Genomic DNA, 27,558 nt, shown 5'->3' on the forward strand with positions numbered 1-27,558 from the left:
GTCAGGCCTGCGTAGAAAACAGCATCCTAGTTTCCAGCCTGCCTTCTCTGCCATGAGAAGATGGCTTTATTCCTGCTTTATTCCTGCTTTTCAGAAGGCCTGGCGGTTGCTTGGCAACAACGCTCCGGCTCTCGTCCCTGGACTGCATATGAAAGCCCCTTCTGTTGGCGCTGCCAAGCCGGCAGATCTCCCTGGAAAACCAGGGCTCGGAAGAGGACGTGGGAAGACGCCGAGCTGTCAGCATGCCGGGCTGAAGATGCTAAGCGAACCTCCGCAGAGGGCAAAGGGGGCAATTTTAGGATGTTCAGCCATGCGGCGACAAGCATCTGGTCCCAGCGTCTCTGCAGGAGGGAGGGGGGGAGCGGGACAAGCCGAGCTCTGGGCACAAACGGATGGGGGGGAACGGGCTGATTTATCATGGAGGAATGGCTTTTGGGAGGAGAGGGGCAGAGCGTGGGGTCAGCAGGGGGCACCCTTGCCGGCAGTGAGATGCCCACGTGGTATTGTTGGGGAGGCTGCCCAGTGGAGTGCCCCTTCATTTCCCTTCTAAATTTATGAACAGCCTGAACGAGGGGCACATCTCGGGCTGATGGGTTGGGTTGCTATCGCTCGGGTGGGACCTGGAGATCTCCCAGAATTACGGCCCATCTCCAGACGACAGAGATCTGAGAAAATGGCTGCTTTGAAGAGTGGGGCTCAGGGGCATCAGACCTGGTTGAGGTCCCTCCTCCTGCCACAGCCTGCCATCACCGTGGTCACCCCGAAATCTCCAGGAATTTCCCAGTCCAAACTGGAAACCGTAGCTATGCGCAGATGTTTGCGCTTGCGGTGTGCGGGCAGGGGTCTCTAGTGCTTCTCCGCCAGAGTGGCAGAGAGGGACGCTGGGCTAGCGGGATCTCCAAGATACGCTGGCGTATCTCTGACATACCCTGGAATAACAGCTCGACAGCTTGGCGTGGAGTAGGAGCTTCAAATCTGGCTCTTCCCCATGCACCCAGCTGGGCGACCCTGGGCTTGTCACAGCCCTGATAGAGCTGTTCTCACAGAGCGGTCCTGTCAGAGTTCTCTCAGCTCCACCTGCCTCACAGGGTGTTTGTGGTGGGGAGAGGAAGGGAAGGCGATTGCAATCCGCTTTGAGACTCCTTTTGGTAGAGAAAAGTGGGGTTTAAAAAACAACCCTTCTTCTTCTTGCCTCAAGTTTGCACTGCTGCAAGATGGGATGGGGACTGGCAGCAATCCCACTCATGTTTGGCAAGGTGGACAGCTAATAAAAAAGATGGGTGCCTGCTTCTGTGTGTGTGTTTGTGTGTGCATGCCTGGAGGGGGCATATTCTTTAGTATCCCATCGTTCAGGGGTGGGCAATTGTGGCCCTCCAGATGTCCACGGACTACAATTCCCATGAGCCCCTGCCAGCCAATGCTGGCAGGGGCTCATGGGAATTGTAATCCATGGACATCTGGAGGGCCACAGTTGCCCACCCCTGCCATAGTTGATGGGCCAGTTCATAAAATTGGCTATATGGAGTCCACATTTTTCCTCCTGAGCTTTGCTGTAAGTTATGTCACAGAGGAGTTTGAGAGGGGACGAAGTATTTGAAAGGTTGTTACTTGGAGGAAGGGGCCTGCAGTGAAACTTCCCATTTTACTGCACTGATGTCCAGAGAGAGGGAAGGAAGGGTCCAGATCATCAGACTGCCTACAGGTGATTCATAGCCCATAAGCACCCTTATCTCTGTGATTCTGTCCGTGTCCCTGGCTCTCAAAAGCAAGGCCAGTACAAACCGGAAGGTGGGGGTTGTTTATCCAGCCATCCAGTCACCTGGACCATTCAGTACAAAAAACAAAAAAACAAAAACCCAGATAGGCTTTTACAAAATCCCCAGAACATATTTTGGTCTTATCCAGTCAGTAGCCCAAATCATCTGAGTGATTTCCCTTTCCTTCAATAACAGCCTCCTCTGAAAAAAATATTTTCATAGGACTTTATTTGAAAGGTCGATTCCAGTAAAAATCCATGCATTTTTGTTGCTATGATGACAGACGGTTTTTTTGTTTGCTTGTGTGTGTGTTTTTTTTTCTCCTACGAGTTTCTCTTCTTTGTTCACCAGTCATTAGCACAATCAATAGATTTTGCCAATATTTTTCTAGGATTTTTAATTGGCTTTTAAAAATACGAAACCCACTTTATACAGAAAACTTGGAACGGGCGATGCTTTCCCATCGGTTCTCTCCCTTTATCGCTCTTGCAGTTTTTTAAAAAGTCCGCTCTCTTCTCTCCAAAGATTTCCCCCCCTTTGATTGCTCATTGCCACATAAAAACTAAGAAAGCAAAAAGGACCATCTCTCCTTATGTCTACCCCCCTCCCCCAATTTAAACACTTTCATTCAAAGAAATCAAAAAAACAAAAACTATTCCTTGAAAGGCTAGAATAAACAACAAAGAGACAGTCACAGTTTCTAACTGTTTTTCAGACATGGCTCTCTCAAAACATTAGTTACTAATAGAAGAGAGTGTGCGTCCAGTAAACTTATCGGTAAGAAGTATTTCTATTATAAAATACAGTTAATGGACTTAAAGTTTTAGAGACTCTCCTGGGCCTTGTGGTTAAGTTGAACCTTACTGTATTCAGGAAGTTTGCATTTCCTTGTGAAATTCAGTCCCCCAGTTCTGTTGCTGGAGAATTCCAATTATTTGCTCAGAATTACAGGAAGTGGTTAGCAGTCTACAACTATACACATTTACTTAGCCTTAAGTCTCAAAGCATCCGGTGGAATTCACTTCCTAGTAAGTACGTACAGGATCACACCCTAAATCAATGTGATTTCTTATGTCAGTTTCTAAACAGTTTTTTCACGTCCCATCCGGCTTCTCGTTCATGAAAGAAGAAGAATTTGGACCTTGACAGCCCAGTTTTCCTGTTTTAATTTTTGATGCCTGCCTTTTCCTGCTTGTCTACCCCATCCCTTTAGTTACGGCAATCCGCATTGTGAATATCTACTTATGGTCACGTTCCCTGAGTCTGTGTTTTAGAGTGGCTGTAAAACCCCCACCACAATCTGGCACCCCAGTGGCAGCACATGTAGGGTAGGCATTAAAACTGTGAATAAACTTTCCCTCGATTTAGGAGCCCCAGTGCAGCAGATACATGAATACAGGAGAAAACAGGTTTCTAATAGGAGGAGGAGAGGGTGTAACTTCTGCATGGGGCCACCCGCAGCACACAGATCCGTGTGGCTTGGCAGTGAGGATCCATATCTCCATGCGCAAGGTCAGCGCAGCAGAGCAGTGTAAGGGAGACGGTGTTCGAATGTCCTCGGAAACTGAAATATCCTGTTGCGTCAAAATGATTTGTTACCCAAAGGGGATGCGCTTCACTGGGGGAGGGGGGAACAAACCAACCGGTAACCGGCCACAAAAAAAAAAAAAAAAATCCCCCTTCTGACGGAAACTAAGTCGACCCAGTCCTAAGAAACATCCCGGTCGCTTCTGCCTAATCTCCTTGTCTAAATATGCGTGTGTGTATATATTTATATATTTATAATACGTGTAAAAATTCTCCCCAGCAAAACTGGCTGAAGGTGTAAGGTCGAGGATGAGCAGAGGTGTAATTCATCGGTCGCTTCTTGTTTGGTGTTTAAACTTCTTTCAGAAATGGAAAAGAAGAGGGAAAAAAAATACCTATGTTCTGTATAGATGTGGAGGAGAGAGACTAAAAAAACGAGTCAGTAACGGCGAACTTGGTTTCAAAGGAGGAGCGAGGGTGGCCTGTTTAAACCCCAGAGGCAGCTTTGTCTCAGGAACGCTGTGGCTCAAGCGCTTGGAAACGGGCGGAAAGCCAAAGAGACTTCCGCCAAAGATGTACTTGGGAGATGCGGCAAAACCTAATGGATTAGAAAGACCCCTGATCACCAGCAGGGGGCAGCCGGTCCTTTTAGATTTGACAAACACTTCCCCCCCCCTTCCTTTTTTATTTTTCCGCACTGTATTTTGGCACAAACTTTTGTCAGCCCTTAATTAAGCTGCAGCGAAGGAGAAGAGAGGGTTCCCTTACACCGGCTGAAGAACAAAACACCCTCTTGATCTACACTGCAGCCCCAGATTTGGCACAGTATGCTGTGGAAGCCATCTTGTAGAAGGCTTATGAAGGGAGGAGACCTGGGCTTTCATTTGTACATGACGGTTTCCGCCCCGTAGGCCCTGTTCCCCTCTCATGGGCTCCTGGGATCATGGCTGTCCACTGTGGATCTTAACCTAGTAGGCAAGAACTCCCCCAAGCCCCACGGAGATATGAAGACACTTCTTGTTCTAAAGCCCAGTGCAGAAAACAGCCATTCTGGTTATTCTGGAAGTGCCTTCTTAAAAAAGGACAGTGATTTTTGCTTTGTTTTTCTGTTGAGTGGGAATATTTGATTCCTGCCACTTCTCTCGTGAAAAGACTTAACTCCTCCACCTCTTTCCCACAAGATGTGAGATGTATACTCAGGTCCCACCGGTGGGTTAAAAAAAGGTGATGGGAGATGACGAACGGACGGAAAAATAGAGGAACAGATAGACAGACGGAGAGGTAAGTAGCAGGAGGAAGAAAGAGAAAAGAAAGCAGAGGAAAAGAAGAAATAGAGAAGAAAGGGGGAAAAAAGGAAAAGTAAGATAAGGAAGTGGAAGAAGAGAGGGAAACAAGAAAGCAGAAGAACAAACAAAAGGAGGAAAAAACAAGGTAGTGGGAGGACGAATGATGACTGCATGGGTAGACTGCTTGCTCGCTTCACAACACTCTGGCTCTCCCTTCATCCTTTGAGCTGTGCCTTCCCTTCACGTTTCCTTCCCGTGCCCTCTCCACTCTTAACTCCGCCCCTACACTGGCGTTGTCTTCCTGTTGAGTGTGTTGGTATTGGAGGAGGCATCTTTACCCAGGGTGCCAGTAGCCCCTGCGACACCAGGCCCGGTCACTGTGACAGTGACGCCAGGGTCCTTGGGGAAGGTGTTGTGCAGCTGCAGGAAGCCGCCGCCGGTACCGGTGGCGCCCGCCGCCGCCGCCGCCCCCGTGGATGCGGTTTCGCTGGCCCCGCCGTACAGCGAGCTGACGTTGGCTTTGGAGGGGTCCCTCGACAGCGTGTACATGGAGATGTCGGTGGAGGGGAAACCCTTCAGGCCGACCGGAGAGGTTTCCCGAGACTGCGACGGTTCGGTGGAGCGGGAGCTGGAGCGTGACCGGCGGCGGTATCGGAAGCGGTAGCTGGGCAAGCGCAGTATGGCCGACGACGAGGAAGACGGGTTCTTCAGCAGCTCCGTGCGGCTCTTGCAGTGGGCTTCCCGGTTCTTCTCAATGTATATGTTGACGGCAAGGACCCCGATCATCTCGGCCAGGATGAAGGAAAGGCCGCCAAAGTAAAAAGACCAGCCGTAGGAGTAGTGGCTCTTCTTCTCGTCATCGCGCTTTGTGCCCGGGTCGCCGGCGTTGGCCGAGATGTAGACAATGACCCCGATGATGTTGCTGAGACCTGGGGGTGTGGAAGTAAAGGGCCGTGAGATGGAAGAAGGAAGCGGAGGAGGTAGCCAAGAGCAAAGACGTGTTCGAGAAAGGAGGACCGGAGAGCAGGGCATTTCGGGGTTCACGGATAGCTTACTGGACAGAAAGACAAGCTGATGTAGGGGTGGCTGTTAGAGGAGAGCTCTATTTACTTTATCGAGTCTCTTTATGACCGTTTATGCACTGGAGGTTTCATGCCAGGCTGTAGGCTGGAGTTTTAGTCGTGGCAGGTTGCCCCACCTCTTCCTGAACCCACACGGGGGAGCATTTGATCCAGTGCTCCTCATCTGCCCCCGATATTTGCTCCTGCATGAAAGCTGGTGCAGTGAAGTTCTCAGTGCATAAATGGTCTATGTGTAGCCCAACTTTCTTGCTGGGACTCAAAGTGGATTGAACAGTAGAGAACAGGGGTGACCAAAATGATATCCATGAATTACAATCTCCATAAGCCCCTGCCGCCACTGGCAAGGGCTTATGGGAATTGTAATCCACAGACATCTAGAGAGCCACAGTTTGGCCAGCCCTGTAATATAGAACAAGGCAATGAACCAGCATGGGAATTCGGTGGCTGGAGAGATGGCTGATGCATATGGCAGAGGAAGATGGCAGAAGTGAAGGATCGACACACTCTTCAAAGAGGGAGGGCAGAGGTGGATGGATATGAAAACATAGCTGGATGCATAGATTACTAAAGGCAGGGAGAGAAGAAGGACGGACAGTCAGATAAACAGATTGACAGAGCCTTTCTCTCCCCGTTGGTGGACTGACCAGAAAGCCTTCAACCTACCCGGCCTCGTTTTAGAGCCTGAGAGGGATTCGGAGAGCTCTGTCATGTCCATCACTCACCTGCAGCAACGAACAGGATACCAGCTCCGAGGATGATGTTGCGCTTGGACTTGTAGACACGGCTGGCGGCCACGCAGAAGCCTCCCAGCAGGAGCAAGATGGCGCTTAAGATGGGGAAGATGCTCGAGGCTCGGACCACACCTGGAAGGGAGTGACGGTAGCAGAAGGGTTATGAGGCAGGACATCTCAGGTGCCCGAGAGAAGGACCACATTTCTTGCTAAGCGGTGGCGCTTCACCCTGCAGACAGGAACTTGCAGATGTGCATGTCCACCTTCTATTAAAAATTCTCTGCACGTAGAAAAGTAGCTTGTCCTTGAGAAGGGGGTCTAGAAACGTCTTATTCCCGATTAACTGTTGTTGTATGCTTAGCTTTTTCTGCGCAGGAAAAAATTCAATTGGTACCTTCTCTAAGTGGTGCAATCCATGAGGATTTGCTTATTTATTTGTTTTTGGAAGTCTATCCCGCCCCTCCCCGGAAGCTCAGGACGAGATCCATCATGCATTTTTGCCAAATTTAGGTTTCTGTAGCTCAGGAACTCCAGTTTAATCCGTTTTAATGTCTTGCTCTTTTTCTCGAATGCAGGCTATCTCAGCCAGGGTTTCTTGACGGCACAGGGAGGGTTTCTTGAATGGGTGGGAATAGCTTTTTTAAATATATAAAACATTAATTAACATTTATCAGGTGATATGACCATATATGTCGACCTGCCCCGGGGGGGGGGGAATAGCCAGGATGGGCCTGGAGGGGGTGGGAGAGGAGGGGCCCTGGGTGGGCAGGTCTACAGCTATGCTTCCTAACCATATTTTGCATGACCGTGCCACTTCTGGGATTTCTCAAAGCCCGGAGAATGTTTCAGGAGTTTCTCAATGGTAAAACAGTTCTACTGGGCAATAAATGATTAACAAGAACCGTCCACTGAGTCAAGACCGATGTCTCGGGAAAGGAACGGATTCAGTTTTGCCTTAACCACCCTGTAAGAGAGGAGATCCTTTGGTGTTTGATTTACTTGGGCCTATAAGAAGCCTTGAGCTGGCTGCTACACGGAACGCTTTGTTCCAGTCGGACCTGCCAGTAAACGTGTCACACTAGGGATGGGGGGGGGGGGGCGGGATTGAAATTTGTATTCAGCCTTGATGCTAGCAGTCTTCAGGCCAGGTGCCTTCTTCTTCTTCGCAGGGTTGTGGCAAAGAGGAGCCCGCAACCCTTGGTTTCTCGGAGCAAGGGTGTGCAACTCCAGCTTATTTTAATCCACACACCCTTGTTTTCCACCCCCGTAGAATTGTCACCCATTGTTGGCATCTTTAGCAAATCCTCCTCCCCACAAGAGAGCCTGAGATAAGGGCAGATTTCCCAAGACTTTAAAAAACATACACACAGAGACAAAATAACCCCCACGGTGCGCAGGGGACACCTAAAGCAGCCAGATCAAAATGGTTTTTCACAGAGACAGCCAAGAGAACTCTTTTGCCTCCGGGGGTTCATCTCCATTCCAAAAACTGAGCCACGGTGCATCAGCTGTACTGACACTGGACAGGACAAAGGCAACGGTGGGGCTCTCGTGCGCACATGTGCGTTTAAAGCCAATGTGCAGTGACTTTCGTCCTTTGCAAAACGCCGGGAACATTTTGTTTGCATTCTTTGCGTATGAAGGAATGAGCCCTCGGCCCAGGGTCGAGAGAACTGATTTGGGGAAAGCTGAGGATGTTAAAAAAAAAACGAAACGAAAATGCAGAGCAGCTGTCAAAACGCATCTTCATACGTCGATGCTTAAACAACCTGATTAAAATGAACTGGGATTTTTTTGGGTGTTTTTAATGTGAAGATGACATTAACTCGAAAGACAGAGTTTTAGCTTCTTCATAGCCTGAGGCGAATCGGCAAAGAGGTCCAAACTGTGCTCCGAACTTGGTTCGTTCGGAAGGAGTGGCCAAGAAATGCCACGAAGCCACGGTTTTGTGAAACCCTGGGGTTTCTTGACAGCCCTGGAAGGGTTTCCTGAACGGGTGGGAGTTAATTAATTAATAGATATATATTTTAATGTGTTAAACATTTATTGGGTGATAGGACCATCTACGGTCGTGTTGACCCACCCACCCCTCCCAAAATGGCCAATGATGGGCCTGGAGGGGGAGGGAAGGGGAAGGGGCCCAGGTAGGCGTGTCCACAGCTCTGCTTCCCAGCCATATTCTGCATGGCTGCACCACTTCTGGAAGATTCAAAGAATGCTTAGGGCAGGGGTAGTCAAACTGCGGCCCTCCAGATGTCCATGAACTACAATTCCCAGGAGCCCCTGCCAGCGTTTGCTGGCAGGGGCTCCTGGGAATTGTAGTCCATGGACATCTGGAGGGCCGCAGTTTGACTACCCCTGGCTTAGGGGTTTCTCAGTGGTAAAAAAATGGGAATGAAATTGACCCTGGGATTTTTGCTTTGTTCTGTTCTCCAAAACCGAGACAGAAAGTGTTCGCCCCAAACCCATATTTGGCCCCAACCTTTCTTTGGGCAGCAATTCCTACTCTGGACCCGCTCTTGGTATTCCAAGGTGGGGACGAAAGAAACTTAAGAACAAACAAACAAAGCCTTGCCATACAATTGGGAATTTCTGCTTGCAGGTAATTCCCTTGAGCACCAAGGCCCAGCTGCACATCGCCTGCAATATGACAGATGCCAGGGAACCCCCCTCACCCTCCGACCCACAACCGCATCCCGGTTGGAGTACAATAACCTCCAGGGAACTGTGGGCTTTGGGCGCTGATTCATCCCTTTTGCCGTGTAATAGCTACTGCCCACCACCGAGTAAACCCTCGCTGTGGGTTCGGCTGCCGCAGCCCCGGCAACCTCTGACACGGAGATTCAGCGGCATTCAAACTCTGTTTCCCCTGGTTACGGAGCACAGCGGAGAGAGGCCAAGGAAGACGAATGAATAAGCCCCCTATTTATACGTACGTAGGAGGTATTCCGCACTGTCGTGATCGTAGTCTGTGTCCTCTGGGAAATGGTTGATTTTCACACATATTCCTCGCCTCTGCCCTGAAACGGAGAGACAGAAATGACTAGCCCCCAAAGTAGTTTCTCGGAGCACAGGCCCGGGCTGCATTGGCCTTTGAATGTAACGCTCAGGTCCTTGAGTGTGCAGCCTCATCTAGCCCTTGTGCAGCCCTTGTCTTGGATTTTCCTATCAAGGCTCAGATCCTTACAATGGAAAGGGCAACTGGGTCTCAAGCCATAGACCAGGGGTAGTCAAACTGCGGCCCTCCAGATGTCCATGGACTACAATTCCCAGGAGTCCCCTGCCAGCATTCGCTGGCAGGGGACTCCTGGGAATTGTAGTCCATGGACATCTGGAGGGCCGCAGTTTGACTACCCCTGCCATAGACCATCTTGGCTCCACTATAAAAACCTAGCCCAATGGGCCATCGATGTCTTGTCTCAGCGGAGCTGTGGGAATAAAGTTGCCGAATTCAGGGTTGCTTGGGGAAATCCTGAAGGTTGGGGGCGGAGCCTGTGAGGGTGGGGCTTGAGGAGGTAAGAGACCCTATTTGTGTATGGCGCTATAGAGTTCACTCTGCTTCAGGCTTCCATGAGCAATATGGCAGCTTGTCTACAGCGCGGTGGGTAGGGTGAAATGTATCATGGAGAGGATCTGTAATTGAATGGAGGGTTTGGATCTGCTCCAATCTGATTTCAGGCCTTGGTTATGGGCCCGGGATGGCTTTGGTTGCCCAGGGAGTGAGACTTTGTTGATTCTACTTGACCTCCAAGTGGATTTTGGACCATCCATCATGGTGTAATTCGGGGCAGCCTTTCAAGATTGGGTCAGGGACGCAGCAGCCTGTAGGAGTTACAATATTACTTTGAATGTAGGTTTCAGAGTGTGGTATTGGGGTGTGTGTGACAACTGATGATATGCCTCTGGGGTACTCCAAGGTCTGTTCTTGTCCCCCAGGCTTTTCATAACTACATAAAGCCATTAGGAGAGATCATCTGAGGACCTGGGCTGAGTGGCTACCAATATTAGGCTGATCTTGCATTGAGCAGGGGGTTGGACTAGATGGCCTATATGGCCCCTTCTAACTCTGTGAGTCAATATGCCAATGGCACTCAGTTCTGCCTCACACTTCCAGCAGATTCCAGGGAGACTGTGGAAATCATAAACCCTGGAGGCCGTTTTAGAGGGATGAGGGCTAACAAATTAAAACTTGGTGCTGACAGAATAGAGGCACTACTGAGGAGGAGGGCACGATAGACCCAGGAAAGGGAATATCTCCTCTTCTAGACGAGGCTGCACATCCCTTAATGGACCAGGTTCATAACTTAAGGGTGCTGCTGGACTTGGTTTCCTGTTGAATACACAGCTGGCAGTGGTGGTCAGGGGTGCCTTTTCCCAGCTCTGGATGCTGAGCCAGCTGTGGCCTCTCCAGGGCAGGAAAGATCTTTCCACCATGATGCATGTAGCTAGCAGTAACATCTAGGTTAGATTGCTGCAGCTTGCTTTGTGTGGGGCTACCCTTGATGGTTGTCCAGAAGCTTTGGTAGATACCAGATGCTGCAGCTAGAATGTTGATTTGAGTAGGCCCTAGTGACCATATATATCACCCCACTCTTGGGCCATCTAGGCTTCCAGTTTTCTTCTGGGCCTAACTCTGGGTGCTGGTATGGACCTGTAAAAATCCATATGGCAAACCTTCAGGACCAGCTTCTCCCATATGACCCTACCCATCCTTTCCAGTCATCTTTCGAGGCCATACTTCAGGTAACCACTCAGTTTGATGCCGGATGGGTAGCAATCAAAGGTTTAGAAACTTTGGAACTCACTCCCCAAGAAAATCTGGCTGTCTCCTATCGTTGTCTTATGTCTTATGTCTTTTTCCTTTTTCCTTTCCTTTTTCCTTTCCTTATGTCTTTTTTCCTTCCTCTTATTGGCCCTCCTTTGGCTGTGTTCTGTGAGTTTGTGCCTTTTTGTTTATTTTACGCGTGCTACGTTATAAAACATTGAACTATTTGAACGATTTGGGTGGGAAAGCGGCATGGAAACGTTTTAAATAACTAAATAGAAATAACCAGTTATTCTCAAAAGCAAAGACAGTTGGAAGAGGGGCCTTTGTCTGACCAGGTCTATGTATGCAGGCGGAGAAGATTTTAGCCACCGCTTCCCAATTGCGGATGCAAATCGCATCTGGCTTCTCTCCGAGCTGTTTGTCAGGGAAAAGGAGAAGAAGAGTTGGTTTTTATACCCCGCTTCTCACTGCCAGAAGGAGTCTCAAAGCGGCTTACAATCACCTTCCCTTCCTCTTCCCGCAACAGACACCTCGTGAGGTAGGAGAGGCTGAGAGAGCCCTGATATCACTGCTCTGTGAGAACAGCACTATCAGGACTGTGACTAGCCCAAGGTCACTCAGCTGGCTGCATGTGAAGGAGCGGGGAATCAAACCCGGTTTGCCAGATTAGAAGCCGCTGCTCTTAACCACTACACTATGCTGGAGAATATACTAGTTGCCTTTATAGGACAGGAACCCATATGATTTGGCCCTGAGGAAATCTGGAGTAGGAGACAGCTTCAAATGAGTAGCAGGTATTTGTTTTATTTACTCCATTCATATCACTCCTTTCTCCATAATGGGGACCAAAGAGGCCTACATTTGTTTCCACAGTGCCAACTTGTTCACTGCAGCTTTGAGACAAAGACAATGTGGAGTGGGTTCAAATTATGGGAAAGGAAGTTCCACTTATAAATATTATAAAGTGTTTTCTGATGGCAAGGGCTGTTTATAGAGGGGATATGCTGCCTCAGAGGGTGGCGGGGTCTCCATTGAAAGTTTTTAGGAGGAGATTGCATGAGCACCTGACAGGCATGTGATTTTTTTTAAATCCCAGAGAAGGGGTGGGGGGTGGGGGCTGGACTAGATGGCCCTATGTGGTCTCTCCCAGCTTGGGGTGATTCTGATGTTTTGTGTTCTGTGAGTCCTAAGTGATCCCAGTGATTAAGAGCCAATCCTGCCCCTGTCTGCAGAATCCTATCTGCCCAGGGGTGGCCAAACTGCGGCTCTCCAGATGTGTATGGACTACATACTGTCAGGGATTCATGGGAATTGTAGTCCATGGACATCTGGAGAGCCACCGTGTCTAGATTCTGTATCTTGGTGGCACACAAGTGCGTCAGTAGAGAGTTGGGATAGAATTTTAAGAGATAAATTTTACAATACGTAATCGGTCTCACAGCAGTAGGGTTACCAGCTCTGGGTTCGGCAATACTGAGAGATTTTGGGGGCGAAGCTTGAGGGCAAGGCTTGAGGAGGGGAGAGTCCACCTTCCAAAGTGGCTATTTTCTTCAGATGAACTCACTTCTGTCACCTGGAAATCAGTTGTAAGAAGAAGAGTTGGTACTTATATGCCGCTTTTCTCTACCTGAAGGAGGCTTAAAGTGGCTTACAATCGCCTTCCATTTCCTCTCCCCACAACAGACACCCTGTGGGGTGGGTGAGGCTGAGAGAGCCCTGATATTCCTGCTCGGTCAGAACAGCTTTATCAGTGCTGTGGCGAGCCCAAGGCCACCCAGCTGACTGCATATCGGGGAGCGGGGAATCAAACCTGGCTTGCCAGATTAGAAGTCCGCACTCCTAACCCCTACACCAACCTGGCAGGAGATGTCCAGCTACTACCTGAGGGGTGGCAAGGGCTTCTGGGACGCCTTTCAGGATCTCTAACAGTGAGTTCACAAGGGGGTACCCTGGCTAGGGTACATGCTTCTGCAAACCTGGGTTAATCCCTGCGGTTGCAGAAAAACACAAAAAGCAAAAGAGAGGGCTTTAACCCACCGAAAGTTAACTGTAAAAAGTGGAAAGTTTCAAAAAGGGGGTGGGTGACCGATTGGGGGCAGAGAACGCTGGGTGCCTGGCCAAAGAGGGAAGAGAAGCTGTAGGGTTGGGCACGTGGATGGGGGTGGGTAACATCTGAGCCAGGTGAAGTGGACAAATGGGCAAGAGAGAAATTTGGCCAAAGATGGGAGAAACCAAGGGCACTGCAAGCGTGGAGAGAGCAGGTGCATTAAAGAGGAGACGGGGTCTTGTTCTTCCCAAAGGTCCTTGCCAGTGTTCTACCTGTCACAGATTGTAGCTGGTTGTTTCCACTGGTCCCTCTCACCAGCTAACTTGCCCTTCTTCTGAGATGGAATTATTTCCCTGATTTCCTATTATTTTCCTGATTCTTGCAGGCAAGAGAACGAGGCAGCAAAGCCATGGGGTGATAGAATGCACTGCCCCACATTCAGCTGCAGATGGTAGATTCTAGCTGAATATGCCTTTACGGTAACCCCTCCCCCCCTAACAAAGCTCCACGCCAATAAGCTATAGCAAAGTAGGAAGAGAGATTCCGCGCTCTTGCTTTGCTTGTTATGCTGATTTTCTGCTTACAGGGAGTTTTTCCTGTCGAGGGGCATCCCCAAATGAACTCTTGCACCTGCACTCCGCAGTGGCATAGTGTATTCCCCAACGTGGTGCCCAGGAGAACCGGGCTGTCCACTGGCATCTTTCCTTGCACCTTAGTGAGTGGGGCTAGGTGGGATTTTTCTAAATGGCCATTGGAGAGTTGGCTGGCTCTGCAATTTTTTTTTAAATGTTGCTTTGGCAGTCACCACCGCCACGGCTGGCTTTGCAAAACCAACAATCTTCACTATGTGACCGGAGGCAAGCCATGGCTGCCATTTTGTGGCTGGCTCCGCCTCCCGCTGCAGCCATTCTGTGGCTGCGCTCACCATGTTGTGTCAGAAAACCAGTGATACCCACTGGTTCAAAAAGGTTGGGGATCCTCAGTCTATTCTGCTGCCTGCATTCTACTGCTTTTTAATTCCCTACATGGATGAACCAGGTTGGAAGTTCTTGTACTGACGTGTAATTCTTGTCCTCAGCTCCCACCCTTTCCCCCACTGGATGATTCCTCCACTGGATGATTCCTCTCCACCTGTCTGCCTACTGACTGTTATTGGGTCCAATCTGAAGCCTTAATAGTATTCTTGCTGTGGGCCCAGATGTCCTTAAACTTACTTTGCTTTTGAGGACGTTCGTGTCCATGGCCGCCTCTGACGGGACTTTATCCCGGAACTGAATCTCAAATTGGATGAGAGTTCTTTGGAACGGGTTTCTCACCTTCTAAACAGCATATCCTCCAGAGGCCTGAGTGGGTGAGCCCCCCAGGATCCTTCTTGTCCTTCTGGGGGGTCTCCTCAGAAGTGATGTTGGTGGTGTTGCAGATGAACGCACGGGCGTAAAGCCAGTAATCCGTGCCGATGGCAATGATCATCAGGCCGAAGGCAGCAAAGGCCCCCACGGTGGTGAGGAGAATCTGGACACCCTTTTCACACCACACCATCCTTTCCTCATTCCAGCGCTTAAGGGACTCCAGCTTGGCGGTAATAAACGAAGCCAGCAGGGACAAAATGGAAGCCGCAAGGGCCGGTGGTGGAGAAGGTCCTTGGAAGGGATCAGGTGAGGAGTGCCCTGACTTTCGCGGCTGGCTTCCTCTTCCGGTGGGCGGAATCTGGAACACAAAGATGCCGTGAGGGAGAAACGAGCCTTCTGTTTCTCCTTCAAGGTGTAAGTGGAGCCGGGATAGAAGGTCTTGACCGTTGCCACAAAGTTCTAGGGAGAGACGGAGACCCTGCAAAGAGCGTTGATGGAGTTTTCTGGATTGCTTCTGGAATATTAGGTTCTCTTGGAAGCCCTCTCTTCGGGTATTTAGAAGGAACAATTCTAAATGCACTTCAAGTCAAGTTTCCAGAGAAGATGTAGGCACCTCCTGAGGAATTCCTTAGAAAGCAGCAGAGGATGTTTGAGCAAGGTGTGGATGATTTGTGAAGTAGTTTCGCATAAGGATAGGCGAGTTGTCCTGAAGGGACGGTTGGAAGATGCACATTTATTAGTGGCAAAAATAGGAGAAGTTCTGGATCGCGGGCAAATGAATCCCGGAGAACTAGTGAGAAATCTTCAAGCTAGGATCTACTGGTAGGACCCTGGAGAGCGACTACAAAACACTGAAGATTTTAGTTATGCCAATAAAGGTGTCTTGAGTCTTCCTGGAGATTTTCTAGAAGGCTTCCTTTCTGGAAAACCGTTGGCCAATGTCTAGGGAGCTCTCAGGTATTTCCAAGGGAGAAAAAAAGACCCTGGACGACCACTGATAAATCTTCAGAGATCCTATGGAGAGTTTGAAATAGCACATTCAAAAATATTTTCTTGATAAACCGCTGGGTCTCCTAAAAGTCTTTGTTCTTTAAAAATCTATTCCGCTGCTTCAAAAAGCTTTCAAGAACACCCAGGATCTGTTTCTCCACTTCCGTTCCACTTGGTTTTCTTGCTTCCCCCGTTCTCCTTGCCCTTCTTTGGGATTCTTCTGCGTTTGAGGGGGGAACCTTGTGTTCCAGCTGTTCTGTTTTAGGCACTCATGGGTTCATGGGGTCAGCCTGACTCGGCTCGATTTCCCTGACTTTGCTCAACACAGAGCAGACTAGCTCTGTGACTATATGATTTCTGGACAAAGAAATAAAAGAGAAAAAGAGAACTTGAGCGTGAAATACACATGAAAAGAGCCTTTCCCCCGTCATCTGATATCTTCCGTGAAACAGAATTTTTTAATCCCCCAGTTGGAAAATGAATGGGATACCTGAAGATCTTGGGCTCGGTGGACCAATTACTGGTGAAATAAAAGGAAAGTCCGGGGACACCTTGCAAACTGGCCGTGTTTATTCCAGCATTTGTGAGTCAGAGCTTATGGAATGGATGTGGTTAATCTTTAAGATGCTACCAGATTTCCATTATATTTTTCTGCAACAAACTAACAAAGCTACAGCTCAAGAACCATCATGAGGGAGGCTGAAGATGTAACACATGCATGTGTGTGGGGGGGAATAGGAAATTAGGGCTACACTGGGGGGGGGAAATCCATTATGTTTTTTTTTCTTGCTTTTTGTCAGTCAACAGCAACTGTTGGGACAGAGGTGAGGCAGGAATTGGAGCTTTAACCCTTCCCCTGAATTACAATTGACCTCCAGATTACCGAAATCAGTTTTCCTGCAGGATTTTGCAGGTTTTTTTGGAGTGGTTTGTTTTTTAAACACTGTCAGGACTATCACATGTTAATGCATATGCTCTGGTTTCTTCCTCTTTACATTCTCCACGAAGACAGGAAGGTGTGAAGAGAAGAGCCCAGCTGCCTCTTTTGGATTGTCCAACGTTTGCACGTAGAGACTAGGCCAAAGCCAGCCTAGAGTTAGGAACTGGATTTCTGCTTTGGATGGCCCACACTACTTCTGTTTCTTTTTCCCCTCATGTTGCGTTATTCTGTGCTGATCTCAACATAACATAGGAAGGAAACTAAGACAGAGATACAAGACATGCCCTGAGAGGAACAAAAACAGCAGTCTTAACAATACAAAATGGCTCCCTTGTGCTTTCTCCTTTAAGGTGGTTCTCAAGATTTTGTTGCTGTTTTTAAAGAGGGGACTGGCAAATAGAAAAGGCTTAGCAGAGGCAAGAACCCAGTGACCCAGTGTCCTTTCTTTGCCAGGTCCTATGGCTTTATACTCTATTGTGGTCCGTCCCCTGAAATATCAAGGAATTTCCCAGTCTAGAATCAGCAGTCTAGAATCAACCCTCCCAGTCTAGAATCAACCCTACCCCTACCCCTTCCTTCCCTTCAATCCAGCTCCCCCTAGGAATTTCCCAACCTGGAATTGGCAGGCCTACCCTCCACCAATGAGGCCTCCTGATTTCAAGTTTTTTAACTGCCAGGTATGCTCCTCTGAGGGCATTTTTACCAGTGGCCGTTAAGAATACCTTTACATCTGGAATCCGACATCATTTTGTGGGTGCTGCTGATGGAAAGTAGAAAAGTGAAGGCAGCCATGTTATTGAGCGCTCACTTGTAGCCCGTGTAGTTTTTCATTTGAATTAGAGATAGATGCAAATGCAGGTTTAAACGCCACTTGTGAATCCAGCCTCAAGGGGTCTGGTTTTGCTGATTTTTCTTCTGCATGCTAGCTCTCATTCACATAGCAACTTTGGATAGCAGAGGCTGAACCCAACGTTGGAATATTTTGACACTTTAGCAGTGTCCCAGGGTTGGATCCAGGCAGCTTATTTTCGGGCCTGGCCCCAGCCGGGCAGAATGTGCTCCCAAAAGAGATCAGCGTCTTTTGGGACCTAAATCTGTTCCACAGGGTCTGCAAGACAGGAGTGAATTGGAAGATCGTCTCCTTACAAAAAAAAAACCTGTCTGGGTAAATTTTAGCTGGGGATATCAGGGAATTGTGAATTTTTAGATTTTCAATTTTATGTTTGAACTATTGCTACCTGCCCTGAGTAATGTGGAAGGGCAGGATATAGATAGAATTAGTATTATTAAATTCTCCATTATCAGAAAGAGAAGAAGGTGTCTCCTGTGACCACTAAAAAGCTATGCTGAGTGACATTGGTGCTGCATAAACAAAAGTCTTATGTGACAGGGTCTGTAATACAGAGGAGGACCGGGCAAGATTTACTGACCGCTAGATTCTACTCCCCTGGAGTTCCCTGTCACATGCAGAAACAGTGTTCCTGCTTCTCAAAAACTAAAGGTTTCCAAATTATCTGTTTTTCAGACTTTCGCTTGCAGCAGACTGCAAAACCCAGTTCCCAAATAAGGCTGGCCTCCTGTAACACTGCGAGACAAGCAGGGAGGTTGGGCAGGTAAGCTGTAACGTTCAGTACAAATTATATATATTGCATTTTATATGGATAGAAGGAAAAAGAACTTCTGAACCCACTAAAGAGATACGGCTGCCGGATACCGAAAGCTGGAGAGTCCATCTGCCCTTAAAAAAAAGAAAAGAAAACTCCCTGGGCTCCATGTTTCATAAAACTTCTGACCTCCTCTGTGCTAACAAATCAAACTCCCACGGCCTTCCCACAGAGAACCCAGGAGTCCTGGCTGGCAAAGATCTATCCTGCTGGCTCATTCCACTTTATTTTTTTTTGGGCTCCCAACGGCTGCCAGAAAATCTCTCTACCACATTGTAGTAGCTTGCAGCCCTCGGCCCAGCAGTGTCTGTTCTTTTGCTAGATTGCCCCTGATGGGTGGGAAGCAATCTATCCTAATGGTATCCATGGATACCATTTAAAACCATGCCTTATGCCTCCCCCCCCCCCAGCCCATTTTGAAGCCTTGAGGCCTACGGAATAATATCTTGTGGAAATGCCAATGAATTATTTTGCAGGGAGGGATGGGACAGCCACGAATCAAGACTGTTGTGCCTTCTGCAGTGACCATGGGATCAAATCTGTAAAACGAGGGATTTGCTTTCTCACCATGCGTGACGGACATTCACCGTGAATGACGGGAGAAGTTCCCCCCCCTAGTGCAATCTAATTCTGTTTTGCGTCTGTTCTAACTGGATGGAGTTTATCCACCTGTAATTTCATAGGGAAATATCAGTTGAGTTTTTACTGTCCAGTGACAGCATTCCAGACTTCCCTTCTTTTCCTACTTTTGGCTCTTTTTCTGGCTTCCTCTGCTAACATGGCCTGACCTGACCGACCCGGTCCAACCACCGGAATTTCTTGTTTGGGTCTATTTTATTTATTTCTTTGAGCTGTCTTACCCCGATTCGTTCAGCCATTTTGTTTGCTAAGTGAGGATTTTACTTGAGAAAGCAAAAAGGGGGGTGGGATTCAAAGAGGAGCTTGCATCTGGATTTGAGCCATTCAAGCAAGAGAAATGTGAAGGAGAGATGGAGCATCTGTGGATGAATGAAATAGTAGATGTCTAGGCGTAGGTAATTAGGTGAATGAATAGAGAGAAACATGGGGAAGGAAGGAAGGAAGGAAGGAAGGAAGGAAGGAAGGAAGGAAGGAAGGAAGGAAGGAAGGAAGGAAGGAAGGAAGGAAGGAAGGAAGGAAGATGATGGTTGGTGTACAGATGAAATGTAGGTTGTGGTGGCTTGATAGGTCAGTAGATGAACAAATACTTTGGTGTGACACACTGGAGATCCTGAGGGAATGGAAGAAGGAAGGAAAGAATGCAAGACATTTAAAAAGTTGTGTAAAAAGGTTCATTGATGAGTTAATAGATGGGCATGGTAGAATGCGTTCAAGATGAAATGGTTGTAAGAAGGAAACATCAGGACCTGATGGTTCTGGGTTCTCCTTCATCGGCTAGAGGTGGGTGACTGACTAATCATGTCTCCCTTTTTGTGCGGCGAGTTTTCTTGGGCCCTTGGTCCACCAGCCCCATCCTTAGGAACCAAACATTGAATTCATACTCTGTTTTATTGGGAGCCCTTCAAATGGCTTACAGCCGTCACATCCACCTGCAGGTGTAGCACAAACCCAACAGAAGACCAATTAAGCGTACATCCAACACCACCACAGTAGGAATCAAGAAACCGAACCAGGAGAAATACATTGCAGTAACCCTCCAAACACATTTCTCCATCAAAAGGTCTTAGACAGGTCTCGGAGCGCCTTTGCCTCACCTTTCTCAGTTCAATCGGCTGATTTCACAAGCCAGCCTTAAGTTAAATGAAATGCTGAGGGCAGATTCTGTGAGGAGCCATATCTGAATCCAAGGCCCACAGGAGAGGACGTAAAAGCGTGCACAAAGAATCCAAGCGTCCCGGTTGGCAGTCTCATTACTTGCTATATATGAATCCCTCCACTCCATTATAGAGGTCCCTGGGGAGGTTGCCCCAGTTTTATTTGTTCTATACCTCTAAGCACTCTGTATTCCCAAGAGAAGCTGAGGGTTTTGGCTCCAAGCACTCCTTGTTCTCAGACCCTCACTCTAAGTCTTTTGGAGAGCACCCAAGAACCCTGGTCCATATCCCCCCCCCTCATCTTTCCCCAAATGAAAGGGGAGCTAGGAAACGTGGGGTCCCCTACCCTCCCAACTCCTTCTTCCAACCCCGCTCCCCTCGCAGATGCTTTTTCTTCATTTCCCCAGAGATCCTAGCACAACTTCTACAAACATCTCCCTCTGCTTGACGAATAGCCAGGTGAGGCCGGCTCCGAACCCTGGGAAGAAGATGTTGACGACTTGTTGGGTGCTCCCAGCCCTATCCAGGGTAAAGGCCTCGATTTTGGCCGTCCGGCTCTTGAGAGGGCGTCCCGAGTCGTTCCCCCCACCCCCACCCCTTACTTCTTAAGGCACGGGTCTCCTAACCTCAACGCAAAGCCACAGGAAAGACCAGCAGCCCACCGGCAGCGCCATGCAGGGTCCAATCGAGCGGTAGACCATCACTCGCTCCCCTTCCTTCCTCCTCCGTCTTTCGGGCTGAATCCCCCATTCATTCAACAGCTGCTCTCCGCTGGCGTCTCTCTTCAGTCAGGCCGAAATCCCGCAGCATCGTTGGAAATTTCATCCCTCTACACTCCCCCCCCCACATCTCCAACCATGCTGCCTTTCCAGATGTGTGTACCTTTTTTCCCCCCCTCGACTCCCAAGGGTGCCCTGAAAGAAAGCAATGCAGAAATCTGCCTGGCATAAAATTTGCCCAATCTTGGACGTCTTATTTCCCCCCTATGCACACAAGCGGAGTGTGTTCAGTCAAAAAAGAGAGGGGAGAAATCCACAGCCGTTCAAAGAGAATTCAGTGGGAACGGAGAAGAACAGGATGGCAAGGGACATTTCTTTCACTAGATCTGTTGCATACATGCCCAGCTAAAAGCTGTCTGGAGGTGAGCATCACTCGAAGCAAAGAAGAGAGAGATGCTATAAATTGTAGAGCTGTGGATTTATCCTTTGGCGTACAAGAGAGAATTCTGATTTGGTTCTAACCTCCCTGTCTTGTAAACCACAGGCAAATGCCCCCCCCCTCCAGTCCTTGCACATAAATCTTTTGCCCAACGGAGGGAAGAATATTGAGACGTAGCAGGCTTACCTTGCGAATAAAGGTCTGTTTTCCGAAGGTGTCACTCTCCGGGGGAGGTGAGAGACGGCTTCTGTCTTTGTCCCCTTAACCCAGCAGCGGGTTGTTGGTGGCACCAGCCGGAGAAGATTCTGCGAAATGGCGTTTTATATCCAGGGGTATTTTGCTGTATAGGAGAGAGATGCTAGCATGCTGTTATTATGTCATTGGGAGAAACCATTGGACAAAGACAAAAAAGAGAGAGAGAGAGAGAGAGAGAGAGAGAGAAGGAGCCAGCAAAAGAGGCTGGTTAAAGGAACGGAGAGGCATATGGGGTTGGGATATGTGTATGAAAGAGAGGGAGGGGTGGGGTGGGGTGGGGGGGCCGTGTGATGCCAGAGCGTTGTTAGGCATTGTGTGTGTGTGTGCATGTGTTTCTGCACTGGGTCGCCACACCGGAATGAGTTGTTGTGCGTTGTGTGGAGGTATAGCTCAGGCACTGCTGTGGGCCACATCATGCGTGTACCTGCATGTTTTGTGAGAAAGGGCATGGGAGTTGGGGAAGGGTGGGGATGGTCACTCAGTTGTTCATCTGAGCACGTCGCTGTTGCATTGCTGTGCATCGTGTGTGCATGTCTTCCCCTTCTTCTCGTGTTGCTGTGACCCATCCGTGCACGTGTGCAAATGCACACGCCGCACCGTGAGTCGCGGTTTCAAAATGGCATGACGGTATATGTGTGTGGTTAGGTTTCCATATGCCATGCGTGTATGTAAATTTTGTGGGGCCCTGGTGTAATACATTTCTGACATTGTTTTGTGGGTTTTGCACACGTGTGTTTGTATGATGTGGCATTGTGATTGCTCTTACACAACTATGCGTTGCTTATTGTTGCACCCGCAGACATACCATGACATGGAACAGGCTGGACCGGGTATGACAGACCGGATCTGCACCTCTGTGCGTTGCACACTGCATGTGCTACCATTGGAAGCACACTGGACGGGGTCAGGGTTGCTTGTGGCTTTCCACTCTTGTCCTGTTGTGCGTCGTGCTCCCATAGCATCGTGCGCCATCTGTGGATGGGTGTAAGTGCTTTGCTGAATAACCATGTTGGCCCTTTTGTGTGTTGTTCACCACCATGTTGATGTCCCCTGCACCTAGACCATGCTCCTATAGCACAAAAGCACAGTCGGACTTACCATCTCCATGTCAGCTTTACGTGGGCAATTCTTTTATTTTCTTGCAGCCCTGAGAGGTAGAGCAGGTTAAGGAAGAGCGACTTGGTCAAGAATGCACAGTGTTTGTTGTAGCTGATGAGGATTGTAAATTTGGCGCTCTCGCATCTAAACCCAGGTTTTTAGTATGGCCCATGCCTACATGTATCATCTTAATTGCACGTGTATATATTTAGTAATCCCCTGTGGGGGGGAAATATAGGACTCGTCTGAAATTATGACTTAACCAACAAGCCCCAACGTTGAGAAAGCAAGAAAGGTGAAATGTAGGCCTCTCCCAAAAGCGTGAAGATCAAGCCAGCAGAATTTGCTTAGGGTCCATAGCCCAAGGAAATCACGCTGGCCTCAACAAGTCTGAACTCTACCCCTCCAACTGGCTTCAGTTTGGTGTAGTGGTTAGGAGTGCAGACTTCTAATCTGGCATGCCAGGTTCGATTCTGCGCTCCCCGACATGCAACCAGCTGGGTGACCTTGGGCTCGCCACGGCACTGATAAAGCTGTTCTGACCGGGCAGTGATATCAGGGGTCTCTCAGCCTCACCCACCTCACAGGGTGTCTGTTGTGGGGGGAGGAATGGGAAGGCGACTGTAAGCCGCTTTGAGCCTCCTTCGGGTAGGGAAAAGTGACATATAAAAACCAACTCTTCTTCTTCTTCTTCTTCTTCTTCTTCTTCTTCTTCTTCTTCTTCTTCTTCTTCTTCTTCAATTCCACCCCTCAACCAGTGCCAGGGCCTTCTTGGCGTAGTGAAATGCTTTCCCCAAAGAGTTCAAAGCTCTACGGGACCTTGAAAGGTTCCACGGGGCTTGTAAAACTGAGCTGTCCCACCAGGCTTATGGCTGAGGCCTGAAACGTTGCTGGCCTCCTTATCAAAGCCCGAAATGCATAAAATTTGGGTCTGATAAGACTCCTGTGCCCCCTCTTTCCTTCCTTGCCACTGAAAGGTTGACTAAGCAATTGTGGATGGGATTGTGCTGAGATGTTTTATTATCAATAATATAAATATAAATAAATGTTTTAGGCTTTTAATTATTTATTGCATGTATTTGTATACTTTATTGCTTTGTATGTTTTTAATGTGACGTCCCCTGTATTGAGTCCAAAGAGAAAGGGCAGGGAATTGTTACAACAACAACAACAACAAAGACAACAACAAAATAAATGAATGAAAAATAACAAAACAAGCCGCCTTCCTCCCCAGAGCCTTATTAAGCATCATGAGGAGCAGGGCCACAAAGAACTAGCAGCTCTTGGCATCTAGATTTTCCCAGGGCAGAATGTGCATGTCTTTTTTCCTGGTTCATTCCGAAACTCCCCAGTCCACCTTTATCTGCGCATGATCTCAGCTGACAACATACCATAGTAAACTAAAAAAGTTAGGGAGCAAATTACATAACAAAGCCAGTAAAACAAATCCTACCGTGGTATGAACGTCCCTGAAAAGTTTACTTGAATGGGAACATTTTGACTTTCCTTCTCAAGGCACTGACAGTTGGAGGGTCAATTTGGAGTTGCATAACGGGGCCATTGCCAGGAAGGCCCTGCTACATTTTGCAAAATGGGGAAGATTTACTTGGTGCAGAGTCACTGTAACCTGCCACCCCCTTAAGCCTTCACAGAATCAGCCTCTCTGTCAGATGGCTCTCCAGCCTCTGTTTAAAAATTTCCAAAGATGGAGAACTCACCACCACCCGAGGAAGCCTGTTCCAATGAGGAACCACTCTGACTGTCAGGAACTTCTTCCGGATTTTTAGACGGAATTTCTTTTGAATTAATTTCATCCCAATCGTTCTGGTCTGTCCCTCTGGGGCAAGAGAGAACAACTCTGCTCCATCCTCTATATGGCAGCCTTTTAAATATTTGCAGATGGTTATCAAATCCCCTCTCAGTCATCTCCTCTCCAGGCTAAACAAACCAAGCTCCCCCAACCTTTCCTCATATGTCTTGGTCTCCAAACCCCTCACCATCTTTGTTGCCCTCCTCTGGACACGCTCCAGTTTGTCTACATCCCTCTTCAACTGGGGTGCCCAAAACTGAACACAGTACTCCAAGTGAGGCCGAACCAGAGCACACCCCACCCTTCCCTGGCTGTACCCTCAAATCTTTAGGAATTCCCCGTTTTGTTTGCTGGCAACCCAGGGAAGCAGGGTGGGGTGCAAGCTAGATTATCCATTATCATCTGTGTACTTCATGCATCATTCTAGCCACCCATCTCAACTTTCCACCTAACGCTAGATGTTATTCTGGTCCATCCTTCATTGCCTTTGCATGCTAACTGAACATCCACTGCTCTATAAAACGAATGAGGGACCATCTACGGGAAGAACACCTGACAGCAGAATCTGGGACAGGGAGCCATTCACCCTGCTTGACCCGTGTGTCCTAGGCAACAGCATGTGCACTTTGTCACACCTTGTTCCAAGGGAGCGCTCAAGGAGCAACCCTGCAGCTCTCCTCATAGCTTTTATCAATGCACGGACAAAACCCTTGGTGTTTTGCGTGTGGTCTTGATGCTGGCCATCAGAGTATTTTCATCAATTTCTGGAATTGTGTTGTCTTCTTGTGTATGATGCCTTTTTCATCATGCATTGTGTATCTGTCATGTGCCACAGTCGGGTCCATGCCAGCTTGGCCGCTTCTCCTGTCCTGGAGTTGGACCGGAGGTCAGAATCCTGTTGTTCCCGCCATTATTTAGTGATGTTTATGTAGCCAGGTATGTAGAGTATAGCCTTGTAGGAGTTGGGGGCAGCCTGTCTCCTTTGCATTGTTTATGGCCCCTTCATGTCCCTTCCCTGCATTCCTCCTCATCACTAACCAATCCATCTCCTCCGTTCCCCCCCCCTCCTTTCCCTTGGAGCTGAATTCCTTATCTGAGTGTTATGCTACTTGATGATCTCCTGCTTTTTCTGGATTCCCACTGGAGGGGGAAACAGGGTGTGGGATATATGTGAAGACCTGTATCGCTGGCCTCGGTTTCGACAATGTTTTGATGAGAGTAGTTTCCTGCTCAATAAATGAAATCTTTTGCTTCAAATCAAGAGTTTGCTTTTCTGGGCAATTGAAGACCCTCACGGCAGCCCATCAGATACCTTTTTCAAGCAACCGTCCCCCTCCTTGCTTTATACTGCAGAGAGGCTGCGTAGGCCTTATGTGTGTTCCTTTCTGGTATGCATGACAGTCCTCTAGCAGAGCTAGCACCAGGGTGTAAGACAGGCAGACTGTCACCTATTCTGGCACCCTGTTAGATCAAACGTCGTTACTGTGGGAAAGTGGACTTCCCGTCTGAATTCGGGTTCAGAGGGTACAACTAGCCATGCTTTCCTTAGTTCTTTGTCTTCAGCAATGGCAAAATGTTCATGCCGAATTCCTTGCTTTAATAAAGGCTGCACTAGCGTATCCCAGTGCCTGGGCCTCCTGTGCCTACTCTTTGAAGGGTTTTGGGGACTGTACCGCAGTCTCATGACAGTACCATTGTGCCCACCTAAACACCGAGAAGGGCATGCGGTTGTGTACTCCACTGCAACCACTGCTGTGTTACGTGGTGCGGCGGGAGCTACCCCAGACCGGTGTATTCGAGGTGTGCCGGACGTCACACTTGCGTGCGTTTTGTTGCTATAGTCTCGCCGATCACGGGCAAGCCGGAAACCGCTGTGCACGTCCTGCTTTTCACCCTTGCACCTCCGGTTGTGCACGAAGCCGTGTCGCCTGCTGTAGAGTCCTGCGCCCGGTATTTGCCCCTCACCGCTCACGGCGACAGGCGGCGAGCGGCGCATGGCGCGACCTTACAAACTGCACCGTCACGGCCTGTTGTGCCTCCTCGTCTCGCTGCTGTCGCTGCTCGTCGGAAGCTGTGCACGGTGCCGTTGCCGCATTGCGTAGCACCGGGGACCTCCGTGCATCGATGAAAGCACTGCCCCTCTCGAGCGGGGCGGGCCGCGGATTGCAGGCTGCCGTGGATTGCCCCTGTCCTTTCGGCATATGCCGCTGCGTGTGGGCTCCAGACACAAGCATCTTTGAGCATCTGCCGCCATTGCCCTCCCGCCTGCTGCGGTTGCCATGCCAACACAGAATGCTGCATCTTCGGCTCTGCAAATGCCAGCGTGGAGGACGCCGCCGTTCCCGCCCCCCTCCGGGAGTCTAGGCCCGGAGGGGATTCTGGCAGTGTCGTGGTGGAGAGCCCCCCCCCCCGGTCTCCAGCCCTCCTGCTTTCACATGGGGCTTTATTTGGAGTCCTGAAACCTGGCTTGAAGGCCAGTGCTCCTCTGCTTTGGACCCACATCTTTCCGTGGGTCAGAGGGACAGGAGCGGACTGCAGGGTTTTGTGAAACCCTGGAGTTTCTTGACAGCCCCGGAAGGGTTTTCCGCATGGGCGGGAGTTAATTAAGTTTTATATTAATAAAATATACCTAAGTGTACCTAAGAGACCGTCTCTCTGCCTATACCCCTCAAAGAGCTTTACGTTCTGCCGCCTCCAACTGCACTCAATAGAGGGGCGAGGAAGGAGGTCAGAATGGGGGGCGTCGATCTATCTCATTGACGCTAGCCTCAACCATAGACCTGGCGGAACAGCTCTGTTTTGCAGGCCCCGTGGAATGCCGAAAGCTCTCCGGGGGCCCGCAGCTCACCCGGGAGCTCATTCCACCAGGTCGGGGCCAGGACCGAAAAGGCCCTGGCCCTGGTTGAGGCCAGGCACGTTTCCCTGGGGTCGGGATGGCTCAGGTGAGTGATGTAGTCGGGGAAGGCAGGATGTAGGGGGAGAGGCAGCCTTGTAGATACGTCACCCCAAGGCCACAAAGGACTGTGCGTGTGATAGCTAATACTTGTAGCTGTTTTGGCACTTGAAACGGTGCATGGAGGCGGGGGGGGGGCAGAGTGCCATACTGCAAGCCCAATCAGGATCAGGCCCTGGAGGCTTTTCAAAATTAGCTTAAAATGGTGGCCCTGAGTGCGGAAAAAGGCCGTGTCGTTTGTTGCCTGGCAAGGTAGTCCCGGAAGACCAACTTGCAGGTGGCGAAAATGGTTCTCTCCGGCCCCTTCTGCCCCTCCTTGGGGTGCTGATCTTTTCCCCTTCCTGCCAACC

General features: G+C 49.2%; 2 protein-coding genes across 3 annotated transcripts in view; one reads left to right on the forward strand and one right to left on the reverse strand.

Moving 5' to 3' along the window:
* LOC143825709 (suppressor of cytokine signaling 3-like) overlaps positions 1-27,558 on the forward strand; it is a 113,965-nt gene that overhangs the window by 32,024 nt on the left and 54,383 nt on the right. The window contains exon 3 of one of the 2 annotated variants that reach the window (XM_077313959.1): positions 18,003-18,090. The exons of the other annotated variant lie outside the window; for it this stretch is intronic. The gene's annotated coding sequence lies outside the window, so the exon portion shown is untranslated. The remainder of the gene's footprint in view (positions 1-18,002; positions 18,091-27,558) is intronic. 2 annotated transcript variants of the gene reach the window in all.
* On the reverse strand, positions 2,001-15,131 carry CACNG8 (calcium voltage-gated channel auxiliary subunit gamma 8). The gene is made up of 4 exons (XM_077313952.1): positions 14,515-15,131; positions 9,320-9,403; positions 6,375-6,515; positions 2,001-5,499 (listed from the first exon to the last, which is right to left on the reverse strand). Exons 1-4 carry the CDS (start codon positions 14,735-14,737, stop codon positions 4,853-4,855), a joined length of 1,095 nt encoding a protein of 364 aa, XP_077170067.1. The 5' UTR covers positions 14,738-15,131; the 3' UTR covers positions 2,001-4,852.

The sequence above is a fragment of the Paroedura picta genome, chromosome 16, assembly GCF_049243985.1.
Source record: "Paroedura picta isolate Pp20150507F chromosome 16, Ppicta_v3.0, whole genome shotgun sequence".
NCBI classification, from domain to species: domain Eukaryota; kingdom Metazoa; phylum Chordata; class Lepidosauria; order Squamata; family Gekkonidae; genus Paroedura; species Paroedura picta.